The sequence below is a fragment of the Engraulis encrasicolus genome, chromosome 14, assembly GCF_034702125.1.
Source record: "Engraulis encrasicolus isolate BLACKSEA-1 chromosome 14, IST_EnEncr_1.0, whole genome shotgun sequence".
In the NCBI taxonomy this organism is placed as follows: domain Eukaryota; kingdom Metazoa; phylum Chordata; class Actinopteri; order Clupeiformes; family Engraulidae; genus Engraulis; species Engraulis encrasicolus.
Window position 1 is genome coordinate 29,183,671 of NC_085870.1, and position 25,367 is coordinate 29,209,037.

The 25,367-nt window shown below is 43.7% G+C and overlaps 2 protein-coding genes across 3 annotated transcripts; both read left to right on the forward strand.

Annotated features, from left to right (window-relative positions):
- The first annotated feature begins 4,464 nt into the window (after window positions 1–4,464).
- Window positions 4,465–13,269, forward strand: LOC134462364 (solute carrier family 45 member 3). Of its 2 annotated transcripts, XM_063215356.1 has the most exons (6): window positions 4,465–4,836; window positions 5,329–5,586; window positions 6,695–7,200; window positions 9,167–9,976; window positions 11,116–11,381; window positions 11,811–13,269. In XM_063215356.1, the coding sequence occupies exons 3-6, from the start codon at window positions 7,059–7,061 to the stop codon at window positions 12,213–12,215; spliced, it is 1,623 nt and encodes a 540-aa protein (XP_063071426.1). In that variant the 5' UTR covers window positions 4,465–4,836; window positions 5,329–5,586; window positions 6,695–7,058; the 3' UTR covers window positions 12,216–13,269. The 2 variants fall into 2 exon arrangements, with proteins under 2 accessions (XP_063071426.1, XP_063071425.1); XM_063215355.1 differs by lacking the exon at window positions 4,465–4,836 and having other exon boundaries at window positions 5,144–5,586.
- Window positions 13,270–18,776: 5,507 nt separating this feature from the next.
- Window positions 18,777–25,148, forward strand: si:ch211-117k10.3 (Krueppel-like factor 15). Its single transcript, XM_063215358.1, has 3 exons — window positions 18,777–18,899; window positions 19,585–20,795; window positions 21,730–25,148. Exons 2-3 carry the CDS (start codon window positions 19,651–19,653, stop codon window positions 21,896–21,898), a joined length of 1,314 nt encoding a protein of 437 aa, XP_063071428.1. The 5' UTR covers window positions 18,777–18,899; window positions 19,585–19,650; the 3' UTR covers window positions 21,899–25,148.
- The last annotated feature ends 219 nt before the right edge of the window (window positions 25,149–25,367 follow it).

Here is a 25,367-nt window from a genome sequence, read left to right on the forward strand (position 1 = left end):
CCTTGTGAAAGTCACTGACTGTTCAGTGCTTCTCAAGTTCCTATGGACTCTGGTGGTGTAAAGGGTTTTTTTTAAGTCCTCTTTGAATTGAATGTACTCATTAGTGCCAGAAAAGCCATATTGCACCACCCTTGAGCTGCTCCCTGATTTTAATCCAAGTGCAGGTCTTTCTTGTGCAAAGGTCAATGCGTTAGTTGTATAGGAAGGGGCCGGTCAGTCAACTGCCTTTTAAAGACTGTGTAAACAATTCACCCCCACACACCCCAGTCTTTCTTTACAAAACAAAAAATGAAGCAGAAAAAAATCACAATGGGCTTTCTTTTGTTAGTGCTTGTTTGTGGCGTGCCCTCTTCAGCCTCTCCAACTGTCCCCATGATGTATGTGTGAAATGAAGAAGCTGAATTTCTCTTGTAAAGGGTGTTTGCAGAGCGTTTCTTTTTTTGTGCATGTTTATGGGGGTGGGAGTCCTGAAGGCAATACTGTGGGCTTTAGGATCAAATGACAAAACCACTCTGTTGATGATTAATGGATACCTGCCTCCAATAAAGTAAACCTAATTTTTTACTGATTTAACTGCTTTGTAATCCTGTTGTTGGTAAAGCCTCTTAAAATTTTACTTTAAAAAGCTTTGGTTGTGATAAACCTTCAGTCATCTTTATAAGAGATGGGTAAGTGAGGCTGAATCTGTCATGAAACAAAGATTTAACTCCTTTTGTCAACGGGCGTCCACCAGGGGTCGCCGGCGACCCAATTTTGATAAATAAAGTTTGCTGCACGTTTATGCAACTAATTTTGAAAATGCAGTCGCAACCGCCATTCCCCTAGCTCGTATGACGTCTGAACTAGGTCGAGTTGGAAAATCACCGATGCCGACCAAATGGCTAGCTAGCATTAGCCAAGTTAGCTGGGTAGGCAACCTCCATAGGATTGAATGGGACATGCCACGCTCCCCAAAACATCGTTCAGAAATGTGTTTTAAGACCGCGTGTGGGCACAAATAAAGCCATAAAGTCATTCTTTACCTTTCAGTAGTCTGGAAAGTGGTCTTGGTTGTTTTGAAATGCCCAGGGAAATCGTACAGCTGCGTAATCCCTTCATCGCGAAAAAAAGTACTTTTTCCTCATAGAAATCCAATGGCATGTCCGTCGACATTTACTGGTCACTGGTTTATGGTTTTGCACGCAATGTCATACATGAGGAAACTCGTGAAGGGGTTCTCCGTGACACCATATGGTCATTTTTTGTCATAAACAGACTATTTCCCAAATATAGCCCGATCAAGCTGCCTAGTACAGCCTCCAACTATGGAGATGTGAAAGCCACACGCCGACATTATATGCTGATATCTCAATCAGCGTTACACTATGCCATCGAGGCATTACTGAACTAAACCTATACAGTTTGACGAACACTAAGAGTGGCTCTATAGCCTTAGTTAGTCAACCATGCCTTGGTAGGAAGCACGCGTAATGTCGTGCGTACGTGGCTACGGACATTGGCGTTCTAAGTAGCACTGTGTTTAGCCAGCTACGACGCATGACTGGTCGGGTGCACAGCGATCCACGTCCCTTGAAAGTAATAGTATACCGTTTTATTGTCATTTGAAGCAGTAATATGCCCTGTTTGGACCATCGATTGTGTTTGTAGCGACATATAATAGTGCCTCCCCCCTGTAAATGTAGCATTAGCGTATAGGGGCCTGTTGACACATAGCAAGCTGGAAATGCCTTGGGCGCTAATCTCGCGATGGCGGATGGGGTCAAAGTCGGTCGGCGATAGTCGAGAGAGTTGGGGAAGACATTTCTGGTCTTGTACTGCCATCCATTGGTTATTTATGGTCACTGCACTGTTAAAATGCGATGAATGGGTCAGATGTCAGATAACGTTCCAATAATGGCCATATGAATAACATTGGCATCGAAATTCAAACGCAATAAGATGTTTAACATGTATTTACACAATGTCAAACCATAAAAACCCACAAAATTACCCTCCTTTGTCTATTTAATTCGTTTAAGCATGACGAGCTTTTTGAACATTTTGAAACGCCAATTGCACCCTATACATATGCATGCACAGCACCAAAAAAAAAATAAAAAAATAAAAAAAAATTAAATTTTTTCTTCACTTAACCATCTGAAATGGACATTTTATGACATAAATAAACAACTAGGGGTGAATGGTTGTTTTGGCCATTTTGTCTTCTTTCATTTAAGCCACCATGGACCTCTCAACTATTTATACAACTTGAAATAATTAATGCTGAATGCAGTATCAACAAAACGCCTCAGAATTCCATAAAATCCCCTGCTGCAATAAGAGGTTAAAAAAGGACACTGAGCAATAAGTAAGTACACCCTCGCATTCAATAGGTGGTTGACACTCCTTTAGCTGCAATAACCTTAACCAGATGTTTCCTGTAGTTGCATATGAAATAAGCAAAACAAAATGGATGAATCGTGTCTCCCTCCTCTTAACAAAATTGCCCCACTTCAGCAAGGTGCCGGGGGGTGTCTGAAGGGCATAGCTTATTGAGGTCATATTACTGTATATCAATGGGGTTTATGTCAGGGTTTTGACTGGACTATAACTTTTTTCCTCCCGCTGTACACTGTAATATTACACTAAAGACAAATGACAAACCTTGCAGCAGAAATAAAGAAGAAGCTCTGAGGTAATGTTGACAGTAGTTAAGTCAATGTGTTAAGACTACATTTTTACTAAATTCAGTGTGATACATAACATATAGGGTATTGGTTAAACGAGACAATAAGAGGAACTCAATCTACTTTCCCATTTGTTTTTTGTTGTTTTTTTAGGGGGTCTTTTTAGACTATTTGATAGGACAGTGTGAAAGGTGGACAGGAAGCGAATTGGGAGAGAGACGGGGAAGGGGCGGCAAAGGTCCCAGGCAGGAAAGGTCAGCCACATGGCAGGCGAGTGCCCTACCGGTTGGCCACGGCAGGGCTCTACTTTCCCATTTGTGCAATGTACTTCAATATGATGAGTCATCTTTAAGGGACAATAACCAATAGCCTAAGTCGTATAACATTTCTGCATGTATTTTTAGTATCTTGTGGCCTTGATACTAGTCATACTAGTAAGAAATCCTGAAATACCCTTGAGAAAGCTATCTCCTCCTCATTTGTTCAGGGACTTAACTGAGGAATAAATAACTAAGGTGCTTTTGATAAGATTGCCTGTTAACTCTAAAATAAAAGATAATATATAAAAAATTATACCTAGTGAATGAAATGTAAATGTTCTACAGGTGCTGCAATTGCAGTTCTACTTTGCAGCAAGCAAACTGTCAAACCAAGTGTAATTCAGTTGTAGATCAATGGCCATTCCCTTGTATGTAGAGACCAAAACACTGAAATAACCAAGTGCACAAAGAACAACATCACCAAAAACCTCAAGTCTATTATGTCCTGATCGATTGCTTCAGTTGACTGCATTTTAATGGACCATTCTTGCCAAAATGGTTTCAAAAGAGGAAAATACTTTCAGCTTAAACAACTCCACTGACTTCTTCGGTCCCCCAGTTGAGAGATGGTAAAATTAAAACAGCAACCTCTGCTGTTAAAAGTGCTGAGCCAGTGTCAGTTTTAATACCGCTAACTGCCACTTTGTCAAACAAAAACGGACACATTTTTATCCACAGAGTCTCTTTCACTTCATTAATTTGTACAGACAATTTCGTATAGCCAAATCACTTCTATCAATCAATCACTCTCTGACTTATTATGACTCTTGTAAGAATCCAGTAGCACAGTGTAACTCAGTGATACACATGATAGTCAATTGTTTAGGCTTCTTATGTTACTACTGATACATTGTGTCTGAAGCCAGGACAGTCAAACACAAGGCACAGAAACAGCACAACTGGAGAGAGACCATGCACGTCAGCTGGTTGAGAGTTGATAGTTGATAATAACTTGTGTTATATCCAGTTAACTTTTACATAATATTAATATAACTTAAAAAGCCATTTACAAAGGACACACACACACACACACACACACACACACACACACACACACACACACACACACACACACACACACACACACACACACACACACACACACACACACACACACACACACACACACACACACACACACACGGATGAGATGGGGGATGAGAATTCCAGGGATAGCACATAATTTCAAGGAGTATAGTGTGTGTGTGTGTGTGTGTGTGTGTGTGTGTGTGTGTGTGTGTGTGTGTGTGTGTGTGTGTGTGTGTGTGTGTGTGTGTGTGTGTGTGTGTGTGTGTGTGTGTGTGTGTGTGTGTGTACGTGTGTGTGTGTACTCTGCTGGCCTTGATCTGAATTTGTGGAAAGATAAGCCTGCACCATGGTCACAACACAAGTCTAAAGATACGGTGACATGACCACAAAGTGATACTGCAAGTCTGTGTTTAATGATACATAACAGCTCATTTTAAGGCCATCAGAAACATAACATTATGATTGCATGGCTTCAATAGGACACATGCCATGACTGCAGACCAACTATAACACAAGATAGTAGACTACAAGGAAAGAATGCTGATGTGCATAAGAAATGCTGATGCTCATAAGATATAATTTTTCTGTGGAATTCATGAGCAATGTGCGTCTTCAGTGATCTTTCAACAGGAATTGTTGATGCATGTCCTTAATGATTAATCACGGCGTGCTGCACGCCTGTGTTGGGCAATCAGCTGAGAGCGGAAGCTAAGCCACTGATTTCCAAGCACACTGGTTTCCTGAGGACGGCATTTCCTTGATATTTTTCTGACTGCCTTGCCAGTCTTTTGTTGAGGAGTTGGAGGCAACTCTTTTGACAGGTGGGTGCTATTGAATCGTTTCAAATGGTCTTATTTTTGTCACCTCTGATGTAATGTTAAACTGTAAAGCCACGAAAGTTGAATGGGTAGTAGTGCCCATTCAGTTGCCCATGTATTCAAAGGCTGTCTAATGCGGTGTTGGCACTATAGAGCTAACTGGATTGAATTTGGGCTTTTAGATTCTTATCCATGCAGTTATGTGCCATGAAGACATTCGTAAGATCAGCGAGATTGATAAGATTCATATTGTCTATCCAGGTGCTAATAATAGTAACAGTTCTGAAACTACGAGCAGAGGTTGACGTGGTGTGTCTAAGCTTGAATCACGTCACGTCAGTACCTAGCTGGCATGCTTAAAGGAGTGTAGTCCTCGGGACCAAGACGTCAGCAGGTACACCCAGAGAGAAGCTCCACCTCCCTGCCTACCTGTTGACAGGTGAGACAACGTGTGCTCTGCTGTGGCCTAACCCACTTCTCTTGTTCTTCCCTCAGGGGTATGTGGGAAATGAAGAAAATCCTGTTGTTGTATTACTACGCTATGCTTCATGGCTTTTGCAGACAGACATATTTTCCCTAAGTCATCAAAGCCTTGGTCCCTCCCCTTCCTGTATGTTAAGTTTTACTTGATATGAGTTGTGGAGATGCTGCCATTCAACACAGACACACACGTTGCCTTGGTACCTGGCTCCACGGATGAAGCTTGACAGCGCTGAAGAACTCACTTTCAATTGGCCAATGGAACTGAGAACAGTATGTAGAACACTTTCCATTCATTTTGTTGTTTCAATCATTCATTTTTTTCCTCTGTGTGGGTGTTTTGGATATAGTATTTACAATACTAGGTGTACACTCAATAGGTTTACAATTCTTTAATAACTCAATTAGTCAAGACATGGTACTATAAATGTCTTGTCTAAAGCACCCTTCAACAGTGTGAGTGCTGTTGGAGATGTAATGATCCAGGTGAAAATAACTGACATGTTATTCAACAACTTTTCAGTCCATTTATAATGGACAGAATGAATGTCAACATTGGGCTTTTGTGTGAATGTGTCAGGTGTTTGATATTTTATGCTTGTTACACACTGGTTTACAGTAATTTGCTAAATGGCCTTTATTTTTAGTAAATGAATAATCATCCCTGTGCAGCTGTACGTAACTAACAGCTCCTCTTTTATAGCGGTGCTGGCCACTGTGCAAACAAGAAACCCGTTTCCTTATACAGAGAGTTGAACTTCCAATGAAAGCCACGTACGCTCGAGCAAACAGTCCTTGACTGGCCAGTCAAAGATATCAGCTGTGCTGTAAGAGTTCAGCTGCTGGAGCAGATCATTTTGTCACTGCATCTGTACTTTGTGGACGCTCTGTGAGACATGAATCATGACTGATCTGCTCTAATCTGAAGCTGATTGATGTAACTTTTGTACTTAACATGTTTGACCTACGGACCCAGTCTGTGACTTTAGGGGTGTAGTTGTTGAAATTTTGTTGCTTTAGGTGCAGTGCACCTTTCTGTGGCAAATGCCTCCTGGCACCTCCTCATAGTGTAAACCCACCTGTTTCCTTTGTCCTTGTGAGTTACAAAGAAACATGACTTGTGAAATTTTAATATAGGAGTGTTTGTTTGCACATTGTGGTGGATTTAGAACAGGTTTATCAAGTAAGTCAGGAAAACTGCAACAAAAGTGTCTTATGTGCCAGTTGTCTTATGTCCCATCCACTAGAATGTGCACTGTCATCTAGAAGTTTATTAACACATCCCCATATCTTTGTCAGCACTGTGGAATGGATTGGTTAGAAGAGAGTAATACGAAAGGGAAAAGTTGGTTAACTTGCCTGGTTTCACTTCCCCCCTCAGGAGTGAATTTAAACTTATGGATGCACAGTGACGACTCCTCAAAGTGGACAGCACTCCGTCAGCAGCAGCAGCAGCACTCCTTCGCATGTGTGGGGCTCAGCCAGGGCATCATGGGTAACCACCATCTATGTGACCGTCAAGCCAGTCAGCAGCAGCAGCAGCTCTCCTCTCATTCCTTTAAGGCAGCAGCAACAGTAGCAGTAGCACTTGCAGAAGCGGCAGCCGCACGCAGACGGACTTCTCCCCGCGTCTCGACCTTGTGAGGAGCAAACAGGAAGCTTTGGTATTGGGGCCTCGAGGAGGGAGCGGAGTGGCCCAGAGAGGGGGGTGAGTGAGGAGAAGTGAAATCCTCGCTGCTGTGGCCATGCACAGCCAGCTCTCCCTGCTGCTTCTGGTCAACGTGATGACATGCGGCCTGGAGGTGTGTCTGGCGGTGGGCACCATCTACATCCCCCCCCTCCTACTGGAGGCCGGCCTGGAGGAACGATACATGACCATGGTACTGGGTGAGTACTGTACTGCAGCAGAAGGAGAAAGAAGAGAGAGAGAGAGAGAGAGAGAGAGAGAGAGGAGAGAGAGAGAGAGAGGGAGAGAGAGAGAGAGAGAGAGAGAGAGAGAGAGAGAGAGAAAGAGAGAGAGAGAGAGAGAGAGAGAGAGAGAGAGAGAGAGAGAGACTTTAACAAAAACGTGTAATTTCATTGACCAGATTGAGCTGTCATGCAGCACAAAAGTACATGTTGCAAAAAGACAAGTTTACTTCAGACTTTCTCAAAAAAAGTCGCTGACACTAGGAAACCAAATGTGGTGTGGGGGAAAAGGAACTAATGTTGTCTTCTCACGGTATGATATGACATCATCCTTGGTCCTGTTCTGGTCACTGATAGACAGGGTATTGACCTGGGGTCATTCTGAATCAAAACAAATAGTACTCTGAGATTGTGTCAAAAATTAATCTTTCAATGTCAAACTCAAAATTAAACCTGATTATCTCTTTTGCAAAACAACTCTTACATAACATGTAGGGGTTTTGGTAGGGATGTGGATGTTGCTGGGATTCTAGTGTGGGCTTGGCAGCCCAGCAATAATGGCAGACAAAGTATGAAATAAAAATATTAAAACATGAAATATGGAAATGGTTGAAATGTCAACCACTTTATAATGCCTTTGTGCTCTTAAACGTTGAGAAAGTATTCAAAAAGCATTTGAAATGCTGTGTCTATATCCAGTTTTCTTTTAGTGCTCTGTTTGTGATCCTTTTTTCCTAGTGCTTGCGACTACAGTCCTAAAGCAAGAAAGAGGCAAATTGTCTCAAGTGTGCAGATAATTTTAAGTTGTGGCTTCGTGGTTCTGAGAGGTTGAAATGCTAAAAAAGCCAAGACCTATACTTGGGCTCATTCTTGGGCCTATATTTACATTTACTTATTTGGCAGCAACTGGTATCCACAGCAACTTTTTTTTTTAAGCCAGGCAGACTATCGTACAAGCAAAACAATTGGCCAAGTGGCCCAGTCTCATAATGAGTGCCATATAAACAGGCCTTGTTTTGGTCAGGGAAAACCATTAGCAGCTTTTACAACCCTGGCTTTTGAGTCTCCGCACTCCCTATCCATCCGTCCATGGCTGAAGTGTCCTTAAAGGTGCATTGTGGAAGATTGTGGCGAGAGTAGGTATTGCAACTATGCTACTCATCGAAACTGTGCTGCCTACTGTCAAATTTGATCTTTTCATTAATATTTGCTAAGTAATTAACTAATATTTACTGGTATGACCAAAGTACAGTAAGTTTTGCAGCTAAAAATGTCTATTTCTGGACATTCAAAATGGCGGACCATGGAGAAGATCCCCCTTTTCATGCCTGAAAAGTGCCATTTTTCCAGTCATAATGAATACTTTGTGGAAAATGTAATATTTCTGAATTGGGAACATGAATTCTGGAAATAAACTACTAGAAATATTACACAGTGCACCTTTAAAGGACCAATTTGAATATGCTGTTGTATTGCTCACGCTACCCTTGACTTGTCAGTACCCGGTGATGCCACATTTTTCTGCTCAGCCCTTTCCGAGATATGAGCTATTCTAATGGGGACAGTGTTTGTTTACATTTTTTTTTTTTAAATGAACGTAGGCCTACTCCAAATATTTTCCCAAAAGGTACCGCTGTTTGCTAGTTATCTGCTGATGTTGTATAACCTTTTGGATGTTTTTTGGAATGAATAAACGAGGATCTCGGCAAAGGCTGAAGAAGAAGGAAAAAAAAGTCTATGGTAGGGTGAGCATTACAACTGCATGTTGAAATTGCCTGAAGTTATCCTTTAAGCAAGACACCCAATCCTAGTAAATTGCTTCAACACTATAACCAATACCTTGCACCTCAACTCTTTTTTATGAACATGACCTGGATGAATGAGAACCTTCACAGACATCAGAGCCTGATTCTCCCTCATCATGCCATTCCGTTTCCCCATGCAGGAGTGGGTCCGGTGCTGGGCCTCATCTTTGTGCCCCTGATAGGCTCCGCCAGTGACACCTGGAGGAGCCGCTTCGGCCGGCGGCGCCCCTTCATCTGGGCCCTGAGCCTGGGCGTCCTTCTGGCCCTGGTGCTCATCCCCCACGCCTCCTCCCTGGCTGAGCTGCTGGCTCTCCAAAGCCACTGGTGGCCCGAGGTCTCCCTGCTGGTGCTGGGCATCATCCTGCTGCAGTTCTGCGGGCAGGCCTGCTTCACGCCCCTGGAGGCCCTGGTGAGCGACCTGTTCCCCGGTGAGCAGGACAGCCGCTGGGCCTTCACCGTCTTCTCCCTGCTGCTGAGCCTGGGGGGCTGCCTGGGGTACCTGCTGCCGGCCGTGGACTGGAACACGGGGGTGGCCGCCGCCTACATCAGCAGCCAGGAGACTTTCATCTACGCCCTGCTCACGCTCATGTTCCTGGCGTGCCTGCTCAGCACGCTCTTCATCTCCGAGGAGACGGCGGTGAGCGTGGAGGCCGGCGGGAGGCCCGGCGCGGGCAGGAAGCTCCGGCGTTGCTGCGGGCTGGTGGTTCCCCTCCTGACCCCCCAGCGTCTGCTGAGCGCGGCGGGCGGGCTGCTGGCCGTGCTGCCCCACTCGCTGCAGATGTATCGCGGCATGCCCCGGGTGCTGTGCCGCCTCTTCCTGGCCGACCTGTGCAGCTGGATGGCACTGGAGAGCTTCATGCTCTTCTACACGGACTACGTCGGGGAGGGGCTGTACAACGGCCTGCCCAGCGCCAAGCCAGGAACCAGAGGGAGGCAGCTTTATGAAGAAGGTGAGTCGGAAGGGGCATATTATGTGTAGTAATTATGTATATTATAGGCATATTACTGTATATGTAGTCAGCTTTGTCATAGCAGTTCTGCAGAGTCGTGACATTTAAAGCTGGTTTACTGGGCAGTCATGGGTAAGCGGTTAGAGTGTCAGACTTGTATCCCAAGGGTTGCCGGTTTGACTCCCAACCTCCCAGGTTGGTGGGGGGAGCAATTAACCAGTGCTCTCCCCATCCTCCTCCATGACTGAGGTACACTGAACATGGTACCGTCCCACCGCACTGCTCCCTTGCGGCGCCATTGGGTGCTGCCCCCTTGCACGGGTGAGGCATAAATGCAATTTCGTTGTGTGCAGTGTGAAGTGAACACTTGTGTGCTGAGGAGTGCTGTGTCACAATGACAGTTGGAGTTTCCCAATCGGGCTTTCACGCTTTCACTTCACAATTAAGAGGAATTAATAGATGTTAGTGTGAGAGTGTCTACCTTGCAGATGCTATTTGAGGCATTTCTTTTTATGACCATAAGATGGCCTTCTACTGCTCTTAGGCCACGATTCTATTGAAATCAGTTGTGCACTCTGGCAGCAGAGCACAGTGCAGTGTGTTCTACCTTCAGAACACAACACACAAATAGGAGTGTCTTCTTTGTTCTTACATTAGGTTCAATAATATGTTTTGACATGTCTACATTGTGCTTGTAGTAGTGTAAATTTGTCCTAAGTCAGTTCCTTGAGGGTTGTATACTTAAATGGGTGTGACCACAATCTTTCCCAACAGAGGTGTGTGTACAGTATCTTGAATGCCTAATGTTTGATTTGCATGTGTGCACCATTGTTTTATGTGTTTGCGTGTGCGTGCTACACGTGTGTCTACCTCTGCTTATGCAATTCATGCCTACGTTTGGACTCTCACTGTGCTTGCCTACCTGTACGCATAAGTGTATTTATGTATTTACTGTGTGTGTGTGTGTGTGTGTGTGTGTGTGTGTGTGTGTCTGTGCGTGTGCGTGTGTGTGTGTGTGTGTGTGTGTGTGTGTGTGTGTGTGTGTGTGTGTGTGTGTGTGTGTGTGTCTGTGCGTGTGCGTGTGTGTGCACGTGTGTGTGTGTGTGCGCCGGTCTGTCTGTTTGCATGTCCGGGTACAGGTGTGCGTATGGCCAGCCTGGGCCTGTTCCTGCAGTGTGTGACGTCTGCCTGCTGGTCTCTGGTGGTGGACCGCGTGGTGGCGCGCGTGGGGCCCAAGGTGCTGCTCCTGGGCAGTGTGTCCCTGTTGGCCCTCAGCACGGCCGTCATGACCCTCTCCCACAGCACCCTGCTGGTCACCCTCATGACCGCCACCACCGGCGTCACCTTCTGCACCCTACAGGTGCTGCCATACACGCTCATCTGCCTCTACCACTCCAACTCACAGGTGAGTCCACCCCCCTCTCTTTCTTTCTTTCTTTCTTTCTTTCTTTCTTTCTTTCTTTCTTTCTTTCTTTCTTTCTACATTTCTTTCTTGCTTGCTTTCTTTCTTTCTCTGTCTGATTAATTTCCACGTGCCATGGCAGTCATGGTAGACACAGTAGTTATGGAGTTTGCTTACCATATTTATAACTGGCATTCTAAACACACATATGACAAATTAATTGCATGTGATCTTGGCTATTACGTGTTGTGATGGCTGTTGATAGTTCGGGAGTGGCGATATTTTATGCTATTGTTATTCACAACTCCTCCCAGTAAAAAAATAATCTTTTATCTTTTATCATCTTTTTAACCATGACGTCAACATCACAGCAAAACATGCATCGTGTTAGCTTATCTCAAACCTATGAGTAAAGCCGACAATATTTTGCAGGTGTTCTTCCCCAGCACTTTGAGAAAACCTGCAAACACATGCAAAGACACCTCCTCCTCCTCCATTCACCTCAGCAAAATGCACTCTGAGAGACTACCAGGCTTAGTTCCTCCTGAGCCGCCAGTAGGGTCCCCTCCACCCCTCTGCGTCCTCAATATCCCCCACCCGGACATGGACACACTGGCCCTTCCAGGCGGCACCAGGGGGATGTGTCTGGACATGGCATTGCTGGACAGTGCCTACCTGCTCTCCCAGGTGGTGCCCTCGCTGCTGATGGGCTCGCTGGTGCAGCTGACCCACAACGTGAGTGCCTACATGGCCAGCTCCTGTGTCCTCAGCGTGCTAGCAGTCGTGCTGTCCTCACGGATTATCTTCGACAGGAAGGACATGGAGCTGCTGTGCTGAAAATATAAAAAAATAATTAAATTAAACTATGAGTGATGCTGTGGGGAAACCCCACAGTCGTGATGATAAACTGTGTGTGAGGATGCGGGAGGACTAAGCAACAGTGATGTGAAAGATATAAAAAGAATCTAAAGAATGGTCAAAGTGAAGGTCTACTCTATGCAAGGTCATGATTTTGAGGCTTGAAAAGCTATTTTGGCACATGTGAGAAAATAATTCTCCTACATTTTTTTAATGGATGCTGCCAGTTGTCATACAAAACCAAAGTAACTTTTTATTACTGTTCTCCAAGAACCAATGCAAAGACTAAAATGCTCTCGAGTATTGTTTACAATTTCAGCTGTGTCCTTTAAATGGAGTTCAGGTATTAGGTCAAAGAATTTGCAGGTTGGTTGGCATATGTGTTACTGACTGTACCAAGTGCTAATACCGAAAGGCCTTTGTGTTTACTTTATTTATTATAATGTTATTTTTGTTATGTTAAGTGTTAACTTAATATGTGAGATGTTTAGGTGTTGGGGTAAATTATATTTCCATTTTCCACTTTTCCACATTGGTTACAAACACTTATGAAGGTAGGGGTTCACAGGTCTTTTTCTACATGCATTAAATGGCCCAGTTTTGTATTCTTGAATAATTCGGGTCAATTACAGAAAATCTGCTTTGTGAAAATATTGGAAATGTATCTATTACTCTGCGCTCAAGCTGAATCACCCCAGAAAAGAAGTTGAGACCATGTTCACACATATATGGATTTTTTTTTGTTAACACATCCATTTGGGCCTTTTGTTTATATGTAAACAGAGTTATGTCTCCCTAAAATGGATTTTTGTAAATCACACCTGTTACAATGGTGTTTTTATGCTATGTAAACTGGGTGTATAGTTTTTTTTATCTGTTTTTTTTATTATTATTTTTTTAAATCCATATATGTGTAATCAAGGCCTAATGTCAGCCTATCTGTTCTTCACTCAGGACTGAGGAGAATGTGTCTAGTTTGTACTACTGTTGAAATGAAGTGCAATCTGTAAATACAGATAAGATTTTATTTTTTTCCGTGTGGTATCTGAGATTTCTTAAGAGATGTGTAATATTTTAATTAATGTAAAGAGTTGACCTTATGCACTTTCAGTAAATCTTATACAGGTGTATAAGACAACCTGAAAAATAGATTCCTCTTCATACAATGTTTAAACAGGAAAATTCCCTGAATAAAGCCTTTTCTTTTCTCTACCTCAAAGTAGGGGTGCATTTCTCACAACCGAAGTCGCTTACTACATTAGCTACTTCGTTGTTTTCAATGCATTTTCCCATTGGCAACTACCGAACAGGCTAACAACTTCTCTTTTGAGAAATTCACCCCTAGGTGCTTTGTAAGCATAGGCAGCGCCGCCAGTTAGTATTGGCACCCTTTAATTTTATGTAGCCTACAAAATGTGTACTATATCCAGATATAAATGCAAATATGAAGGGTTTCATTGCAAAACGGTGTATCCACCATTTTTGACTTTTTGCATTTTATTATTGGAAATGGCTGTTCAGAGGTCCTACCACCTTTGTGTGAGTTCTTGCCATTCAAATATTTTGGGAACATACTTTTTAAGCCCATATAAAATGCATTTTGCAATGCAATGCAATGGAATGCCCAATACAAAATGGCAATTTCCCAACATTCTACAAAATGGAGATACACCGTTTTGCAAATAAACCCTTCATATATACCTCTACCACCAGGATCTTTTAATTGGATTTCCAAAGATATTTAGAATACAAAAATATTTTTTCCTAAATGGATTTTGTAATTTCAAAGACAAACAAAAAAGGGCATGTGCAGAAATATTGGCAACCCTCCTCAATATTTGGTTGCACAACCTTAGACAGCAATGACAGCCTCCAAACATTTATGTATTCATGAATGAGCTTCTTGCACTTTTTTGGTGGTATTCTCCCAACTCTTCCTTTACAATATGCTCATTGTCTTGAACAGGTACAGGATTCTTTCTCCTAATGACAGATTTCACATTTCCCCTAAAATTTACAACTGGATTTGCATCCGGAATCACTGCCTGCCCAATGTGTTTTTTTTTTTCATTTTACAACCATTCCATCTGTGCTTTTGGATGTGTGCTTTGGGTTTTTGTCTTGCTGGAGTGCACATGATCTTCACCTAAATCTAAGTGTTCTTGCACAGAGTTAAACATTTTCCTAGTGATGATACCTGTGATGCCTGGTAGGGTCTTTTCCTTAACCTGTTAAAGACACAGCGTTATACATTTGCTGTTACCAGAATGGCAATGATCAAGTGGTGGTGCATTACTAAAGGCCCTATACACTGTCAAAGTATTGTAGTACTATGGTAGGCTACTTAACTTTTCAATGACTATTACTGGTGCCACTGGTAGTACGGCGTGCATTAAGGGGCTACAGATTTTTTGCAGAGTATGCAAACTTGCTTGCATCTTCTTCTTATCTTAGAACATTTTTAAAGGAATGTTCTTTGCCTGTGTTCTCTTACATTAACATCAGGTGTTCCCTTTTACCCTCAAGCGACCGGACTGTTTTTGCGACTAATGCGGGCAGGGTTATTTATGACTCCAATGAAATTGGAATACTACTATATTGTACATTATTTTTGAGGGGTCATTCAACTTTATTTACATCTTTGGCACACTTGACCCTCATCTAAAGCAAAAAAAAGTGAATTTTTACATTTTATTGTTTTGGTGAAGGGTAGTCAAACTTACATCATGTGCATATTACTAAATAGAGAATTAGGTCATTTACATAGATAAAACCATGTCCCAAACATGACCGTATGTACATCAACATTTCTTTGAACCTTTTCATTGTAACTTTGCTTTATATCATCACTATGATTTCTATTCCACTCTCTAATCTTGTGCCTAGCATCTATGCGCAATGATATGAGCAATATATGTAATAACTGAAATGATCATTGCATGGCCTCACTATATGTTTGACTATCTCAGGTAAAGCCCTAATCTGTAATAAAATATATTACATTTAACATTAAATATATTTACTATCATAATATCGTAATATTTACATCATGAATATTGTAGGTCTGCTGACCATGGTCTGCACCAAGACACAAAATATAAGAGTTGGAAAATTACAACATAATGGAACTTATAATGATGAGCATCTCATCGATCCTCTCAGGGTCATAAATAAACCCACAAATCTTTTGATTATAATTCCCTCACACATTCACAAATTCATTCACAACATGTGTATTTACAAACTCCTGGAAGGAAAAGTTTTTCTGATGAAAATATGTGCCCGGGGTCATAAATGAGGGTTTGGCTTATTTATGCCCTACAAAAGCAATTTATCAATAAGGTTGATTAACCCAATGTGTCCTGGAGCGACATATATGCTGCATCTAGGTTCTTTAGATTTGAGCTGCTTTATTAAAAATGTGGGTATGTTAATGAACACATTGTAGTGCTAGATGAAGGTTCTAGCTTAAGACGCGGCTTCATAAATTTGTTGTTACCAGTATGGTAATGACCAAGTCATGGTGCATTACTAAAGGGCCTGTGTTGTGTCATAGTATTGTAGTGCTACGGTAGTTACATTTCAATGACTATTACAGCGTGCCACTGGAGGTACGGCGCGCATTAAGGGGCTACATGCAATTCATATCATGTTTCATATGCTTCGGAGGCTGAGATATTTAGGTTTTAATAGGGAGAGGTCACCTTTTCCCAAAAAGGGCTTCGGCTAAAATGGGTTAAGGTAATTCCCATTTGTGATTTACCATATTTGAGTCAATAAATTTACACAGTGATATCCAGTAGGGTGCTTTACCTTTTTCAACTTTTATCCGCTCATAGTTTAGCTTTTAATGTTGTGGATAGGCCTATATTTTGTATCAATCACAAGCTTTCTATAAGCCCTAGTAAAATCATCCTATTATTTGTTCTCTGAGATATGTCCCATTAATGTGTGTGAAACAGAGGCCAACTAGCAGTGTGGGACGTGGAACGTTAGTAAACCTCCCTCCCGAAGCCTCAATACGGTTCGGTACCGTTGGGCTATCAGACCGGCGCTTTAACTCAGCGGTCTGGTACAGTGCCTCCCATTGCCAAAGCGATGTGTTGACGAGGTGGTGAGTTCACGGCCCCAAAGGGGACGAACTGCGCGGGAACAACTCCATCACAGTGGTGCCATGACCCAGATGGGAGTGAGGTTTAGGGGGGAGAGTGCAACGTATAGGCCAACTAGCAGAGTGTGGCGTGGACAGGGGCGTTAAGTATGCCCCCGCAGCCCCCGCGAGGCAGGGAGGCCCCTGACTTGAAGAAATGGGCCCCCTCCACATGATATTAGGTCCTCTTTTTTCATTCGGGGGCCCATTCTTGGTAGTTTGCAGAGGGGCCTGAAGTACTTGCATTACGCCAGTGGGCGTGGAACGCTAGTAAACCTCCCTCCCGAAGCCTCAATACGGTGCGGTAGCATTGGGCTATCGGACCGGCCCTTTAGCTCAGCTGTCTCATACTGTGCCTCCCATTGTCTAACCGATGCGTTGAAGAGGTGGTGAGTTCGCGGCCCTGAGGGGGACAAGGGAACATCTCTGTCACACCAACAATACTAATAGGTGGCACTTTAAGTCCACACAAGCAAATAACAATCTTGCAGCAAATTGATTTCTGTTTCATTCTAAATTACACAATTCTTGTAGACATGGGTGTAATTTTAGGTGTGGAGGGTACATGTCAATAGCACTTTTGATATTAACCTAGCTTATCCCCGCCAGTTTTTGACAAATATATTGCAAAAATAGCTAACCTGGACAATTTGCCATAATAATGTCCCCACCACTTTCAAAGCCAAACCTAGACCTTTGCCTGTAGGCCTATTTACCAAGTGGGTAGGCTACAGTGTTGCATGCAAACACCTACCCCTGCTATTTTTATAATCATATAGAAACTACTTTGTAGAACATTCCAAACAGCTATTCAAATTATGATTAAGAGTGATGCCATACTTCAAAAAGGCCAATTTTTTTCCCCCCTTCACAGGGCATACAGCCGTCTCCAAAAGTGTTGTCGCCCATCCATCTGTTTGGAATAACAGCTAATAACCTGACTTTCAATTAATCACTTGGCTTCAGACGTCACTCATATGAAAGCTACAACCCTCCTGAATGAAAATGTATGTACAAAAATAAATTTCATGCACCAAAGAAAGATTGACCCTTTAATGAAGACAGACAGGGCAGATTTTCACAAGACAAAAGTTTTATCGCCTATCGAACATAATGTGAAACTGAGCAGATAAGTCACATCAAAACACTTCAAATACGCATATCGGGTGTCATTCTTAATCACTGAATCACTCTCACCTCTCAAAATTTACTTTGCCCTTCGGTGTATGTTTATGGTCGTTTAGGGTCATGGAAAGCAACACAATGAAAAACAATGAAGATCAATGAGAGATGGTGACATATTTGCTATTCGTAGAGCAATACATTTTTAACTTCATGATTTAATCAATGATAAAAGCCCTCACCCACCAGCAGCATGCATGCAGCTCCACATAAGAGCTGTATTCCCTCCCATGTTTTACTTTAGGCACCATGTATTTTTCATATTCTTCACCTCCAACACCATACAGTTTTGATACTATCAGTTCTAAAATGATTGATCTTGGGATCATGACTTCAGAGAATGAGTCAGAATTAGGCCTGATGTATTCTTGGCTGGCTTTTTTGAGTCAGGACAGTGGGAGAGAATTATTTGGTGTTAAAGGTGAAGAATCTGAAAAATCTGCTTTCATATGAGAGACTTCTGAAACCAAGTGATTAATTGAAAGTCAGGTTATTAGCTGTTATACCAAACAGATAGGCGACAATACTTTTGGAGACGGCAGTATAGGCAGAGTAATGCGGTACGCTTATTTCATCTTTGTCCCACTTTGTATGGTGTGTAGCCTATTTCTGACCTGTGTGAAGCTGGCTCCGACTCAAAATGCTGAAATAACTCTGCAGATTGTTTGACCTACGTTTGTGCCGGATTGTGCTGTAAATTTTTTCGTTTGTGCTATTTAGGATTTTGAGTAATTTAAAAATACTACTACATTTTCAATGCCTGCAGTGTTATTTCAGCATTTTGGGTCGGAGGGGGGGCCCAGCTTCACACAGGTCTGGTCACAACACAAGAAGGCTCGCCCTCAAAGCCACACCCACCGATGCTGCATGGCACAAATGTTGAAATAACCTGCTTTTATCGCAACGCAGAGAGCAACTTATGCACGTAAAACTTAAGTAATTAGTTTTTAAAATATTGAGGTAGCACACTATACCGATGACAAAGTGCGATGAAACGTTTGACACAAGCGATGTCACAAACCATGGCGTTGTTGTCAAACAGCTTAAACTCAAAATGCTTCCCGAGGGCAAACACAGTGGAAAGGATTTAACCAATCGTACGACTTGTTTTAGGGCGAGCCTCCACTTACTCAGCCAATAGAAACGGCAGAATAGGATCCGTGCCTACAAGTGTATTGCAATGCGTGTCATGTGATGGGCCTGTAAAGAAGAATGCCAACATGGAACCGTGGCAAGGACGATGTTTTTGCCAGGCGTAACACGAGGGAAAGCTTCAAAAGTGCGGATTGAATCTTACGTTCTGGAAACAAATAGCCACATTGTTCGTAGAGGTAAAAATGATTCGTTTTTGTGCATGCGAGCGTCTGTTTCGTGGGTGTTGGTTGTCGATGGGTCTCGTCAGAACGTGGTTTAGAATTTCGTTGATCCTGTCGAGGCAACTTGAAACTGGATAATATCTAAAAGAGTCGCAAACGTGGTCGGGCGCGTGGCCACGCGACACATGCATGTGTTGTGCCTTGTGCTTTAACATTAGTTGCTAGCTGTAAAGCTAAAATCGTCTTTCTTCGATCACTGATTCGAGAGTTCTGGCAGGCGTTGACGTGAAACGGCCTGTAGTTTTGCTCTGTTGTTGCCCCACAGAACCGCATGCTATGATCTTGCTTTCGTTTTGAAAACAAAACAAACAAAAAAGACAGCTGCTTGGATATATCTATTAAAGGGCTCGATGACGTTTTGTGTTCTGACATGATCTGCTGTAGTTTTACATAAATTGCATTACTAGGGTAGGGCTATATGACACCCATCCATGACTATGATGTATATAACATTTTAGTAACACTAAAAATGTTAAGTTATAAATATGTTGTTTTCATGTTATGTGAGAGCTCTGTGAGGCAGTGTTCCTTTGCAGCCTTCATTTTGCGCCTATAGGCTGCAATTATGTCATATTTCTATAAGCTATATTTCTTAATGTCGATGCCCAACTGATAACTTGTCTGTCATCGTGATTTCCAGATCAGAGTCTATATTTCTCCCTGGAGTGTTTCACCACATTCACCACTGTGATCAGGACTTCGACAAATGGTCTCGGTAAGTGACAAAGTGCTTACAAGTGACAGTGACTCACTGAGGACTGGTTCTCTGGCCACCGTCGCCTTGGGCGGTGTGGGCAGCAGCAGTGGGAAGTCCAGCGATGCCTTCAGCAGCATGACTCTGTGCGCCAGTCCCAGAAGCCCCGACGTGGGGGACAGTGGGCTCCTCCTCAGCTGCAGCCCTCCTGGAGAGCAGCAGCAGCAACAGCAGCCGCAGCAGCCAGAGGGGGAACAGTATGGAGGGGGTGCGCCTCCTCCTCCTCACCTCCACACCTCCCCACTTCACCTCTACCTGAGCTCGTCCAGTGTGAGCCGAGAGGACAAGCCGCCGGACTTTGGGGTGCGGCTGGCGGATGGCTTTGCACCCACGCTGGAGGACATCGAGGAGTTCCTGAGGGAGAAGATGGAACAGGTGAAGGAGGGGCTGCTGGGAGGAGCCGACGGCCAGAATAACATGAAGGAGGAGGCGGATGAGGATGAGGAAGAAGAGGATGAAGATGATGATGATGATGAGGAGGAGGACATGGATGGTGCTGAGAGCAGCACCACCCCTCCCTCTGCCTCCGCCTCTACTGACTCGCTGTCTCCGAGCCCGCCTGCCGACCAGATGGCGCCCCTGATCACCATCTCGCCCTCCTCCTCTGCTGCTGCTGCTGCTGCTGCTCCGCTGCTGGTCGGCTCCCCCGTCCTCCTGCAGCTGCAGCCCCTCAACCCTAGCCCGGCGGCGGCAACGACAACCGGCCTGCGCGTGGCACACCTGCTGGTGGCAGCCGGTGTCCCCAACACCCAGAACTTTATGGTGCTGTCGTCGCCACAGCAGCAGGGGCCTGGGCAGACCGCAATCGCCGGGACCCCCACCCTGCTCTCCTTCCCGGGCGGGCCAGACCAGAAGTACGTTAAGATCGCCCCCTTGCCCCTCACGGTGCGGGCGGTGGGCGTGACAGGGGCCAGCCTGATGAAGGCCATCCCCGCCCGACCCTCCTCCCGGCCCGCCTCGGAGATGATGCGCGTGCACAAGTGCTCGCACCCCGGCTGCGAGAAGATGTACACCAAGAGCAGCCATCTGAAGGCCCACTTCCGCCGTCACACGGGAGAGAAACCCTACCAGTGCAGTTGGCCCGACTGCGGATGGAGGTACACTAGGCTTTTTCCATTAACCCCTTAAGACACAGCGTTTTATATATTTGCTGTTACCAGTAGACCAAGTGGTAGTGCATTACTAAAGGCCCTGGACCTGTGTCATGTCATAGTGATGTAGTACTATGGTAGTTACTATTGATGTAGTACTATTCAATGACTATAGCGTGCCACTGTAGGTACGGCGCGCATTAAGGGGTTAAAACTACACCACATGTGTTGGGTAGTATTCTGTGAGATGGGGCAGCGGGACAACAAAGCCTTAGTTATAACAACTCAATAGCAGTAGCAAAACTGAAAGCAGCAAATGAACTGTTTGTATGTGGCCTAGATCTGGTTTCTGTTTGAAGCACCAGCAGGTGAAAAGGTCAAATAAGGCAATATTCAATACTCTAGGTCAGTGTTTCCCAACCAGGGGTACGTGTACCACTAGGGGTACGCGAGCACATTGCAGGGGGTACTTGGAAAAGTGTTATTATTATAACAAATGTATGGATCAGCCACATCAGGACTGAGAAAATGATATAGAAAATGAATTAGGGGGTACTCATGGCACAACTAAGATGCTTAGGGGGTACGCAAGACAAAAAAGTTTGAGAAACACTGCTCTAGGTGGCACCAGTGTAGCCCTGTACAGTTATTAATAGCCTATTAGAAATACTGTAAAGGTCAGTTAATGAACTGAATTGCAAATAATCCTGCTATTAGTCCTTTCATAATCTTTAAAAAACTCATTGTAGTGACAATAATGTTACCCTGTGTCTCTTTTCATGTATCTTTTTTTATGTTTGTCCAGTCCATATTGCACAAGCTTACTTTTGTAATGAATGTACTTTGCACATGGTCCCCGACTAAATAAACCAAATTGAAGAATCAAATTGTAATTCCCCAGTTCTAACACTTGCCACCTTTCCGTCTTTCTGTTCCTCAGGTTCTCTCGATCTGACGAGCTTTCCCGCCACAGGCGCTCCCACTCCGGAGTGAAGCCGTACGGCTGCACCTTCTGTGACAAGAAGTTTGCCCGCAGTGACCACCTGTCCAAGCACACCAAGGTCCACCGCAGCCCTCGGCCCGGGCGGCTGGTGAGGGCCAGCTTCTGAGGAGTCTGCCTCTCTCTCTCTCTCCCAGGCCCTCGAGCCTGGCAGGCTGGTAAGGGGTCAGCGCCTCTTGGTCCCTCTTTAGGCCCGGCTGGGTAGTGTGCCTGGGCCAGCTTCTGAGGTGCTTCTCTCTCTCTTTTGGGCCTGGACTGGACTGAGACTCTAGCCACTCTTGCCCCTGCAGGGTAACCCCCCTGCAGGATGGGACTGCCTTGGTGCTCCTCTGAAAGGGGCACCCTGCAATGCGTATGACAACAAAACAAGCTAAACAAAACAAAAAAAACAGATGTTACACTATGTATCCATGGTGCTCTTGTAGGTCAGAAAAGAAGAAAGGAGACATTTGTGACACCGCCACCCTCCTAACGCCCCCATCCTGCACCACCCTCATTTGTGTAGCAGTGAACAAGATGGTTACCATATTTTCCTCCAGTGTTACAGCCATATCACCTAAACTCACCTAGGGATGTGAAACAATTGTTCAACTCTGACTTCCAACACTGTAGCTTTAGTGACATGCCTGGATAAGCTAGCTCAGCAAGTGGTAAAATTGTGGGGTTTAGAGTCTAAACTCCTTTTTAAGACATCGCAGTTTCCTGTTTGGCTTGATTTGTAAGTACATCACAAGTGATGTAAATTGTTGGAGTACTCCAGAGCTCTTATCCGTTAATACTGGTGAAGGCAGATGTAAATGCAGTTAATCCGGTAGAGAAGGTAAAAGTCCTTCCTCGTATTTCCCACAGTCCATGCTCAGTGAGGGATATTAATTATGTTCAAAAGGAAAATGGGTACCAGTATGTTAAAACATGGCCACAACTTACTGTGTTTGCTGAGCAAAACTACACCAGTCAGTTGCATTTATCACCACACATTTTTACCATTTTGGTTGACCGGGAGGAACTGGAACTTTTATAATCAATTGAAGAAAGGTCTAAGAACCCATTTCTTGGTAGTATATCAAGGATCTTTATGTCCTAAAACAGGGCAGCAAGAACTTAATGAGTTTAAAATGTATCCATGTGTTATAACAACAGCACTTAAAGAGTGCAGCACTCCCACAACCAGCTCAGATCAGCCCCAAAAAAGGAACCCTCTCCAGCCATGCTGCGTACCAATTTGCTGTCAAGATTTCAGAACATTATGGGCATACATTGTCAAATTATTTAGGAAACTCACAAACCCTGGCGTAAATATGACCCGTCAAGGAAAGTTTTACCGGTGGTCAACATCCACGGCTTTTAGTCGCTGCCATGTTGAGAAACCATACATGCCCATATCCATTTTAGATTCGATTTGGAGCAGCACTTCATAAAAAGTATTTTTCCTTATTAGCTGAGGAGTTGGGCTTTGTGTGGCCAGTTGGTTCATTGAATTGGCTGGAACAAAATATGGCAGGACTTTCACTAGGAATGACATCTGCTGATCCCAGTGTGTAGTTTGTGTCTTTGTCTGCACAGCCTCAATAGTGCGAAAATCTGGTCATTGGAAACACAGAATAGGATCGCGAGACATGTACAATCACTAAGAAAGACCAGAATGTTAACTACTAATGTTAACTACCTCCAGTCACTGATTGTTTTCGAAAGTTTTGGTAAATTGGTTTAGCGTTCATAGCACTAACCTCATCAAGATGGACTGGTAATGTAGGTATTATTATGGCGCTGCTTTAAAGGCTTCTAGTAGTGGCCCACTGCAAGCTGCACACGGTTGTGTGAGGATGTATTAGTTTGAGATCAATCAAGGCCAGCATGCCGTGTTGGTGCATGTCCTCAAAGGGTTTTGTTTGTGATTACCTTGAGGGGAAGACGCTCATGAACTGCTATACTTGATTGCACTAAAACCACAATGTGTAAGTGTAACAATGTTATAAAAGGTGGAGAATATCTCGACAGAGGTCGGTTTTGGAAAAAGTGACTGTCCAAACTGGGCTGGAAAAGTTTTCAAAACAATGTAACCTCTGCTACACACCATTAAATGAAACAAATGGCTTTAGATTCACAAATAAGCTCTTGTTAGACCGTCGGGTATGGTCTTTCAAAACACGGACAGATGCACTAAAATAATCGCCTTTTTAACATGCAATTCCCAGAAGTGTGTTTTTCTCATCCACAAATATGTGTCCTTTCCTTCATAGTGAAGTACATAAGTGCTCTTCAGAAGCTGTTGGCCATTTTTCCTTAACCTCCATGATGTCCGTTTTGTCCAGCTTCCGTTTTCCCATTGAGTCCCTACTAGATTGCCGTAAATGTATTTTTTTGTACTGTAAACTTAGTCCTTTCCAGATACAGTCTTTTGTGAAAAAATAAGCAGTCCGGGAAAGGCCATCACACTCAGAATACACTAAATCAAGTGGGATGCTTTGGCAACGAAGGTGAACCTTGTCATCTAAAAGTCCAACTCAAGTACTGTATGGGTTTATAAGCTATTGTTTTTTTTTTCATTGTTAGATTATATCAATGTGTATTTTTTGCATATGCCATCATGTTCTTCTATTGTATCTGTAACTTTTAGTTTTGTCTTTGTTAACGTCCGTAATTTCTGATAGGCTGATAAGACATCATTTTGTACACTGATTCTCGGTCTGGCAGCTGATCGTGTTATGTCGAAATGAAGCTATCTGGCAACACTTTTATCTGATTAAGCTATGTAACAGAAAACCAGAAAATGTCAAGGCATTTATTTCCCCTCGCCTTGAAGAATCATGGTTCTGTTCCAGTGGAGGTCTGCTCCAGGACTCCTGGAGGGGGGGAAACCGTTGTTAATCACTGCAACCTGAAAAGTGCACTTACCTGATGGCAGGCAGGTGTGGTGGAAACTTCGTACAGTAATCTCTTCTTGCCCAATGAATGTGGTCTGTGTGACAAGAGATGTGACCATGTTATAGCTGGCTTGACGTTAGACGGCTCCTGGTGTTGGAATGCAGAACTGGGCTGACATAGGAGTAGCACTTTTAACCTATCTACAAAAATGGTTCCTTTGTCTCTGTCGTCAACATATACGTTTCAGAGAGCAGTGACAAGAGGTGCTCATGTCTGTCCTGTGTGAAACTAATGCAAATGCCAAATGCAATCCCTTCAAAAACCTCCCTTTTCTTTGCCTTACCAGGAGTCATGCTGCCCACTTTAACTGTACTCATTAACAAAGCCATCAGATGTAGCCACTCTACTGTAGAGATGGCGGAATACAGTATAGGTTCTATTTTTGAACATGTCAAAAGCTATTTTCCTATGTATAATAAATAAAAACACAAACATGGCTGGACTGGAAAGTGACTTTTTGTCTTCCGCCGCATAAAGGAGGGTAGTGAATGTTTAGTTCAGTTTGGTTTGTCTGTCTGGGATTATGGAAGGAGGAAAGGAGGGGGGAGCAGTGTCCTCCGACTGCCAGACTGACCGAAATTTTATAGACGGGTGATGCGTGAGCCAAGAAAGAAGCCATTCAAATTTGAAGCTGACCCAGATCAAGGGAGAGA